Source organism: Nelumbo lutea, chromosome 5 (genome assembly GCF_056320005.1).
Source record: "Nelumbo lutea isolate HS-2025 chromosome 5, American lotus-T2T, whole genome shotgun sequence".
Classification (NCBI taxonomy): Eukaryota; Viridiplantae; Streptophyta; class Magnoliopsida; order Proteales; family Nelumbonaceae; genus Nelumbo; species Nelumbo lutea.
The window spans coordinates 35,895,974-35,905,962 of NC_142688.1; the positions used below are offsets into that span (position 1 = coordinate 35,895,974).

The 9,989-nt window shown below is 38.0% G+C and overlaps 1 protein-coding gene across 1 annotated transcript in view; it reads left to right on the forward strand.

Moving 5' to 3' along the window:
• LOC148851689 (zinc finger CCCH domain-containing protein 55-like) overlaps positions 1-4,306 on the forward strand; it is a 35,678-nt gene extending 31,372 nt beyond the window's left edge. Inside the window, exons 2-4 of the mRNA XM_088946194.1 lie at positions 579-1,069; positions 1,249-3,835; positions 3,945-4,306. Coding sequence (XP_088802320.1) covers positions 630-1,069; positions 1,249-3,835; positions 3,945-3,974 — 3,057 coding nt within the window. The 5' untranslated portion in view covers positions 579-629 and the 3' untranslated portion in view covers positions 3,975-4,306. The remainder of the gene's footprint in view (positions 1-578; positions 1,070-1,248; positions 3,836-3,944) is intronic.
• Positions 4,307-9,989: the final 5,683 nt, after the last annotated feature.

Sequence of the window (9,989 nt, forward strand, 5' to 3'; positions counted from 1 at the left end):
TCAATAGAATGTTATGAAGAAGTGGAGTAAAACCAGGTTGAAGTATAGTGATAAAGTGACTTCAAATCTTTAGATGCCATTTAACAAATTAAAGAAAATTAGAAAAAGTGAAATTTCGATATTTAGCTCTCAATCTTTAGATGAAAGCCTGCTTCTCAGTTACTGTTTGAGGACCATTAGTATAAGAGACTTTCATGTGTTAGGCATGAGCCTCTAAGCCCCTCACACACCTTCGATGACACCGATTTGGATGTTGGTCTTTATTTTAGTTTCTTAATTCAAATTAAAGAAAAATTTTGTGAATTGTCAATATCTTCCACTGCAGTTATGGGGTATCATATCCATTTTAGATGGTATTTACTTCACACATTGGTACATGCTATGTCCTAATTGTGGAGACCCAGCCTTGTACATTTGGCTTTGTGTTTCTTCAGGAATTTCCACACCGACAAGCACAGAGATGCAACAGAATGAATAAACAGAAGAGTGATTTTTTAATTTTTTTTGAATTAAAGAAGGAAAAAAAAAGGTTCTATGGGTACGGGATTAAACTCACATCCATTTTATTTTTCTTGCAGATCTGTTGAGAGAAGGATATTATTTTGGACAGTATTTGAGAAAGGAATGCCATGACAGAAAGTGTCAGGAAACGCAATTCCAAGTGGGATCTGAAAGCAGAAACTGATCAATCAACTGAAATCAGACAAGATAATGTTTGGTCTAGTAAAGGAGGTGATTCAATTATTGATAAAGAATTAAAACCAGGGTGGGGTTCTACAAAGGATGCTGACAATCATGATCCAAAATGGTCTAATGTTGAAGACAGAAATTCCTCGAAACCTAAAGACATTTCTGCATGGTCAACTTGGGAACCCTTATCTGGGAACAGAGGTTCAGAGAAGGATGATATGAATAGACTCAATGGAGAAGATACTAGTGAGATTCCACAAACCATGACAGGGTGGGGTGGGGATCCAACTTACAGCTCAAATATGTCACCTGGTCTTGATGCTTGGAGACAACAAAATCGCAGCCACTCCCCCAAAAGTGGTCGGAGCAGGGCACACAGGTCTGTGTATCCAAGATCTTGGAATGTAGACTTAATTTGAACTCCACTCCTACATATTATCCAGTGTTTAGATCTCTAAATTACTTTTCGTTATCTGTTTTCTTTTTGCGATTATTCTTTTGATGGTATAGTTTCTTAAACTTTTTGTTTGACTTCTGCTTTTCAATATTATATTGCAGGAGTAGAAGTAGGAGCCCACCTTATGGGTTCAAGCATGAAACAGAGGGTTGGGTTGACAGAAGTAGACGTGGATCTGGAGTATCAGCCCGGCCATGTAATGATTTTGCTGCAGGGAGGTGCCGGAGAGGTAGTCACTGCAGGTTTCTTCATCAGGATAAGCAGGATTATGAGCATAAAAGGCATATGGAAAGTGCTTCCTTAGAAAACTGGAGAGGTAGACGTGACGGTAATAGACATTCAGAGAGTGGTCCTGTTGATAGCTTGGAAAGTAGGCATGAGAAAGAAGGATCTTTTAGGTCTGTAAAAACTGAGGAAGCAAGGGATGATTCATGGGATAAGTTTCCCCATGGATATCGTAGTCACTTGGATGGAGACCGGGAGAAGCATGAATCCCAGAGGAACAATAGATCTACCAATATCTGCAATGATTTTCTGAGAGGTAGGTGTTACAGGGGATCATCATGCAAGTATGTCCATGATGGTACTTCATCTGATGAACATGGTGGATGGCCCACAAAAGGAATGGCAAGAGAAAGAATCCATGACAGGAAGGATGCATATTCATCCTTTGATCATGAACATAGGCGTGAGACCCGCAGAAATAGTGATATTCCTTGCAAGTATTTTGCAGCAGGCAATTGCCGTAATGGGGAGTATTGCAGGTTCTCTCATGATGGTGCAGGGCAATGCAGTCCTAAAGGCAGACCTCAGGAAGATAAGTGGAGCAATGATGTGGATAATGAGATTAAACCATGGGGAGGTTCAGAGTGGAGTGATGCAGTAGCTGTCTCTTCTGACATTGCAAAATCCAACCAGTGGAGAGCTGAGAACAGTGATGAAAAAACAGTTATTCCTGAACCAATGACTTCTAATAGGTCTACATATGATGGATGGGGCCATAATTTGGATAATGAAAACAAAATGTGGGGAAGTCCTAAGGTGAGTGATAAAGAAACTGACAAGGGTGTACAAAAATCCTCTATGTGGAATGAGGATGATGTTGCAAGAATGGGTAATCCAGAATCTAGGGCTACTAAAAGGTCCACAGGTGATAGGTGGGGTCTTAGTTTGGATAAGAAGAGCAGGACATGTGCTCCAACATGGAATGGTAATGAAGCTGACAGGGATGTACATAAATCCCCTCAGTGGAATGAAAACAACAGTACAATTATGAGCATTTCTGAATCATGTGGTAACAGAAAATCGCTTGATGGTACAAATGCAGTTGATAGGGAGCGATATCTTTCTCAAACGTCACAATCTCAAATTGCAAATGAGATCAATTTACCATATCATGAACAAAATGTGACTCAAGATGTTTCACTGGGACAGCAGCAACTGCAGCATGTGGCAGTAACTATGCAGAAAGTGGTATCTGAAAATTCTTACATTCAACAACATCCCACATCAAGAGGGGATGCTGCTACTGCACTTCCCTGTGAAGATAGCAATAGAGTTGGAAACAATGTTATGTCACAAAATGAGGTTGGCTTCTCCGCAAATATTTTACCAATGGTTTCTGTGCCTGGACAAAGCTTCAATCAGAGTGGTCAGAGTATAGGCACTCAACTTCATTCAAACTTCAATATGAATGGACAGAATCAACAGATACTCCTACCACAGCCTCCAAATAGTCATAATTTTAACCTGGGTGATCAGTTACAACAAGAAGCCTCTGGACCTCCTTCAAACCCACATTGCCGACCACCATTTCATCTGGGTGAATCTATCCATAAACAGGGTATAGCAGATGCCCAAATGTCCCAAGTAACCTCTGGAATATCGCTGACAAATAATGTAGTAACTAGTGAGCAGGTTGCTCAAATAACAAATCTTTCAGCATCATTGGCACAGATATTTGGAAGTGGACAGCAGCTTCCACAGATTTATGCTTCTCTAAACCCTTCAAATGTGCCTTCCCACTCTACAGGATCAGTTGCGCCAGTTACCATCTTGCCCAATCAGCATGATCAAACCAAGTGGTCTCAAAAGCCATATGATCCTATAGGCGATAGTGTTGAGTCCAAAAAGCATGACAACAGTGACCGAGCCTTGATGTTTTCATCTAACCCTATTGAGCAGAAAAACTCTGCAATTGGAGAATCACCAGCACCATTGAAAAACAATACTTCATCTATTACTGATGGTCCCAACAGTGGTGATACTTGTAAGAATGGAATTTTGGAGGAAACACTTCATCATGGAAGTCATGAATTGAAACAGCAGCCAGTTGCTGATTCTGAGACCAGGGAAACCAATAATCTCACAGTTGAGAAGAGCAAGAAAGAGCAAGAAAATGATCAAGAGGATGTGAATGCAGATGGTCAGGCTGATGAAGAAGGTAAGCGAAATAAGGAAGCGAAGGGGATGCGCATGTTCAAATTCGCACTGGTTGAGTTTGTTAAGGAGATTCTAAAGCCCACTTGGAAGGAAGGTCAAATGAGCAAGGAAGCTCACAAGACCATAGTAAAAAAAGTGGTGGATAAAGTGACCAGTACCCTTCAAGGAGCTCAAGTTCCTCAGACACAAGAGAAAATTGATCATTATTTGTCATATTCTAAAGCTAAGCTTACTAAACTTGTACAGGTGTGTCTTAATTTTTATCATCTTGTAACAACACTAATTAGATGTAGATTATGCTTAGAACTGATGATGTCAGGTTATGATCTAACTTGTGTCTATTGTCTCTCTGCAGGCATATGTGGAAAAATATCTGAAGACTTAGACCAAGGTTGAAATGTTCATGTTCTTCTATCTCCCTTTTTTTTCTTTTCTGTTTCTTTTTAATACCAAATATTAGAAGCTGTCAAATCCTTTAATCCACAATATGGGAACCCTTGTACATTTAGGTTTTAGCCTCTGTATGTACTACATACAGCTATGGTTTTTGGTATCTTTCCAGATTTTCTCTTGAATGGTGGTCCAGGTTAGCCATGCGTTTCCCCATGTAGATATAATTTAATAGGTGGAGATTTTGACTAATTTGATGGGGATGTTTTCAAATCATGTGCATTCATTAGTTCAATAAATTTGTGAACATGTCATGGGTTTTCATTACATGTCTTGTTGTCCTTTAGTTTCTTTTTCTTTTTTTATATAAATTTATGCATGCCTATGGGGTTTTTTTTTTATGCTTTCCTTAGTTACTCTTGGAAGCTGGAGGATTTGCTAGCCGTGATTTTTATGGTACTGCTTATAGTAACACCTTGTTCACTCAAGAAAGTTGATTTGATATTACACCAATCTGGATATCTGTTTTGCTGAATGGAGGTTGCCAAAAATGTACTGCTGAGCACTGTTTATATTGCTTCTTTGTGCCATCCACAGCAATATGGTATTTTCTTGTTTATCAAACTAAGTTTATTTTTATTTTTATTATTTTTATTTTTTTTTATCCCTTCTATTTGGGATTTTCCAAGGGCATTTTTTTTCTGCATTTGAATCTAGTGCCTGCTGCAAAGGCTTCTGATACTCTCCCGGGTAACTCATCTGACACCTACTTGACAACTCCAGTTGTCTTGGCCTCTTGGGGACTTCAGTTCATTTTTTCATTGTTGGTATTTTGCATTATGCATCCTTTTGTCCCTTCTAGAAAAGTTTTTTTTTTTATTTGTTTATTTTTAGAAAAGCAAATTGATCTCTTAGTTGTTTTCCTTCTCATGTTTTTCCTGTCTGTACATTTTGAGGTTTCCCAATTCCCAGTGGACTTCTCATGAGTTAGCATTAGCAATGCCTGCTGTAAATCTATAAAATTTGCTTGGGTGATGTTGCTACAGAGACGAAGTCTTGTGAAAATTATAGTTGTGTACTTGAGTTGGTCAAGCTTGTGGAAGTTGATTCTCCCATTGGTGTAATCTGTAACTTGTAAAGTGCATCTGTGCATTGGTTCTCCCATTTCTCGAGGCATTCTCACAAGGGTTCTGCTGTTTCTGCCTTTGGCAGATGTGGAATTAATTTTGGGCTTCAATCTGTTCATAATAGAAATTTTAGATCACATAGCTATGTATGGATGGTATCAATCGCCTAAACAACCGCAAGCAACTAGAGCCTATTGCATAAAATCCAAAAAAATTTCCATTGGGCTCCGTTTGGCTGCTGCAGTAGGAAGGAAAATGTATTGTTTCCCGAAATTTGCCACTTTATCATGTTTTCGAGAAAGAGGAGTGTAGCAGGATTTCATTGCTTCTATTCTTGTATTTTTGCACAGTTATTTTCCTAGGCGAATGGTTCTCTCATTTTCCTGGTCAAACATCAAGAAAAATAAGGAAAATGGTTTGTTTCCCACTTTTTTTATTAAATATCATTTAAAAAAATAATTTGTTTTCTTTGTTTTATACAATCTCAAAAAGAAAATATAGATCCATTAGACAAAAATACGTCTGATGAAAAAGATAGTTGCTATCTACTCTAATAATAAATCGCTTCAATGGTCTTTTGGACTAGTCACTCCCGTGAGTACTGGGTGGTCATTATTGTTGGAACGGTCGCTAATGAATGAAATGTCAGTCCTTTCCTGTCCACAGCTTCTGTATTTGTGTGTGTGTTTTAGGGCATTATTCTTTGCTTGTCACTTTTGGTTTGAAGGAAAAAGTAATAAAAGGAAGCGAAACGTAAAGAAACTTATACAAGATTCTTAAAGGTTTTTTTACCTTTTCCTTCCTTTTCCTACCTTTTTCTTCAAACTAAACATAGCCTTAAAGTCTGTATTTCGTTCTTCGTCTTCTCTTCGTCGAGTAAATTTCCCCTTCATTGAACTAGACGACTTTTCTATTCTATGTGGTATACGTCCATTGGGGATTATCAATTCATGTTTAGAGCTGTATCCTGTATCCCTACAATTCGGATTCAGTCCTCAAAAAACTGTTTTCACAGTCTTCACAGCCTTTGCAGCTGTGCATTAGGAATATCGATCCCCATAAATGAATTGGGTTCTGCTTCTCACAGAGTGCACCTCACATCTACCTCAGACACATCCCACATTGGGAACATCTCTCATGAATAATAACACAGTACCGAAAATGTTTCCGATGCATGGAGGATGTGCCTGTAAAATTGGTGTGAGGTGTACTGTGTGAGAAGTAATTCTGTTTCATTGAGATGTTCCCAATGCACTGTTGCAAAAAGCGTTGTGTGGGGTAAATCTAAATTTCTACTATGTAGGATTTTGGCTAAGTAATTCTGTTTCATCATTCTGTCATATTCATTGTTAAATTATAAGCCCCTGAATAAGTTATTACTACAACTCACGTCTTTATTAGTCTGCCCCCCAGCCCTTCTAATCACTCAAGCTTCAATTTGTAATGGGAAATTTAGGCCATTTTTGGTTTGCAACAATAGGGGTCTGGAATTGGAATTGAAATGGGCTATTCCAATTCTAACTACTTGGTAGGGTGGAATTGGAATCCCATTCTCATTTCTGTTGGAATGGCATTCCCCTATTTGAGGGAATGGCCATTCTCTGCCCCTCACTTGGGAATGAAATCTCATTCCTGCTAATTCCAATTCTTATCTTCATTGCTGTCTGAACCAAACAGACTATGGGAATGGATTATTCTGATTCCAATTTTGATTCTATCTATGAACCAAACGGGCTCTTAAACTACAATTGAAGCTGGTGGGTAAAAAACGCGCTCCAGGTCTCCCCCTCTATCCCGTCTTATGGGAGTTTTTTTGACTGAGAAGTTGAAGTTTTGGATGGGTAGCATCACTTGGGAAAAGATCTAGGTGTCCAGACAGATGGCTGGAGTGTAAGTTTGTTAAAAAGTTGATGGGTGATGAACATGTATGATGAAGCAAGAGTGGTCCCCCCTCGGAGGCATGAAACCGATTGGGCACTTACGCCATAGATCATCTAGTACAAGATTAGAACTGGGATCCGTGGTTATGAAAACCCGATTGGACCGGACGGTTGGATTTGTTGATGTAGGGACTGGTCAGGCAATCGGTTTCTTTTCATTGTAAAACCGTTCTTGAGCAAAAAGCCATTGATTTGGTTAGTGATCTGTTGATCTGGGTGGTCGAATCATTGATTCATTGATTGAAACAATGGTTTTTGATTGCATCTTATTTTAACTATTATTTTTCTAATTTTTTATTTTTTATTTAAATCTGAACAAGTCATCTATTTGAACTGTCAGGCAAGCCTTTTGACCCAAGAACTAGTCCCTAAAACGGTTCCGTATCTGGTCTAGTTTTTAAAGCCTTGCTGGGATCACAAGAGTCATCACCTTGGAAAAATTGAAATGGGTAAGGGTGGATTCAAGTTGAGCCGAGCTGAATACTTGGCTATTCGAGCTTGATTCAAGTTAGCTCAATTTGAGCTATACTCGAGCTCAAGCTTAGCTCGATTGAAAGCTTGCAAGTTTGAGCTTAGATCGGCTCAAGCTCGACTGCAAGCCTAGTTTTTTTTTTCTAAAAAATAAAAATTATACATAAAAATATTTTTTATTTTACATACAAAAAATTAAGAATTATAAAAATTATTTATTATTACATATATAAAAAAATACATATAAAAATATTTTTATTTTACATACAAAAAAATAAGAATTATAAAAATTATTTACTATTATACATAAAAAATAAAAATATTATATATAACAAAAGTTATTTATTATATATATTTATATTTATATGTATATGCATGTATATAATAAAAGAATATTTATTTGTTATACTAGCCTTGCGAGACAAACTTCACTAGGCTCGATTAGCAAACGAGCCTATGTATTAGACTCGAGCTTGGCTCGAAGCTCAATTTAAACTGAGCCGAGCTTTCCATGAGTCGAGCACGAATAGCTCGTGAGAAGCTCGACTCGTGGCCACCCCTAATCGTGGGGGACAAAGGGAATGTTTCCTTGAGATATTTTATGGCCATAAAGAGTTGGGAAACTTTTGAGTAAACTATCATTTTTAATGAAACTCTAAAGAAGGCTAGAAGAAGTATTAGGAACTCTAAGTCTTGAAAGTGTTAGGATCGTGTCTCAACTGGTCGAAGTTATCACGTGAATCTTGTCATGTTCTGGGCCCAATCAACTTCTTTGGACTACGTCAGGGAATCAATACGCCACTCACTAAGGCTGTAGATGACCCTACAACCAAGAACCTCGGATGAGGCATAAACTATTATGGATAAGCACCCTCGTCGGGGAAAGCAGAGCCTTCTGAAGACCTCGGCAGATTGTCTCTTCCCTTGAACCCCACAAGGAGCGTGTCTGAGTGCACCATGACATTCGGCTATTTAAAGGCATCTCCCCCCAAGGTTTGCTCTCCAAACTCTTTCTCACTACTTCTCTCACCCTCTTTCTCTCATATATACCTCTTCCTCGGTTTGGACTAGCTAGTTCACCCTTAATAGCTTGGCCCGATCGATCTCATCATCTTATATTGACTTGAGTGTCAGAATGCCTCCCTTGGGGACCTCACCCTTGGGTTTTTGACATAAATTTCTTTGTAGATCTGCTCAGTGCATCACTTACACCCTTCCACCTCCACTTGTCCAAGTTGGCAGGATCATCTACTATGTATTCGCATTGGTTCCAGCTTGAATCAAATAGCATCAGAGAGGTTCACAAAAAGAAAGAAAAAGAAAAAGCTTTTATCTAAAGAAAAGAGTCTGTTTACAACCGCTAGGAAGAAGATAAGGGGGTGCTAATAAAACTTATAAGTTATCATTCAAATTGATACCTTGACTCTCATTGTGTCAAGGCTCTCTTATTTCCAAAGTTTCTTCTTCCTTACCTTCTAAGATGTAAATAGAAAGGAATACTAATATGTGCATGAAATAACTATTAGAGCAATGCTTGTATTGGTTTACCAAAAGAAGGGGATATTTGGAAAAAAATACTAAAACATATATTTTTATATATGTTTAAACAATTTCATCTACATGTCTCAGAATCATTTACCTTCTCTCTCTTTTTCTCTCCCCAGATTTTCTATTCACTTTTCCTATCCATTCTCTACCTGCAGTGAATTGGAGTCACACATCTCTCAATTCATAATAGTGTGTGGCTCCAATTCACGGCGAGTAGAGAGTGGATAGGAAAAGTGAATAAGAAATCCTGAGTGCTCTCTCTCTCTTCCTCTCTCTCTCTCATGCTTTATATAATTAAGTTCTAATTTCTAAACCTTATCTGGGACAAGTCAAATTTCCAAAAGGCCTCCCTTAGATGTTTTTGAGCTCACTTCCTTTATCTACTGATGTCTGTATTTCTTACCTCCATAACAATCATCACTGTTTTTTTTTTTTTTTTGTTTTCTGAATTGGGCAATATCACTCCAAGTGAGATTTTATTTTGGTAAAAGAGCGTGAAAAAACATTAGATTTCATTTAATTGTTATTTTTTGAAACAATTAATTACTTTGGTCACTTGGGTGTTCCCCAATGAGAATGGTTTTGTTTCCAAAAACAAAAGCAACTGATTTGGTGGGTTTATGTTTTATTTGGAAAATGTAACTTCAAGACATTTAATTTTCAAGTGATTAAAATAACCTTTGCCACTGTTTGACTGACAAAATTAGAAGCAAGGTACAGTTCTATTTTAGCCGGTAACTAACAAAATCAACAAGCATAAAACAGTTCTAAAAAGTTGTTTAACAAATGATGTTTATCACTTTATTGGCTTCAGCACTTAAAACGTAACGAAATGTAATACAGGAGCCTGGGTTATACCATATCAGGTGGGTGTTGGTGTTGCCTAGGAAACCAATGGGGAGATTTCTGTAGCTTTCACAAACC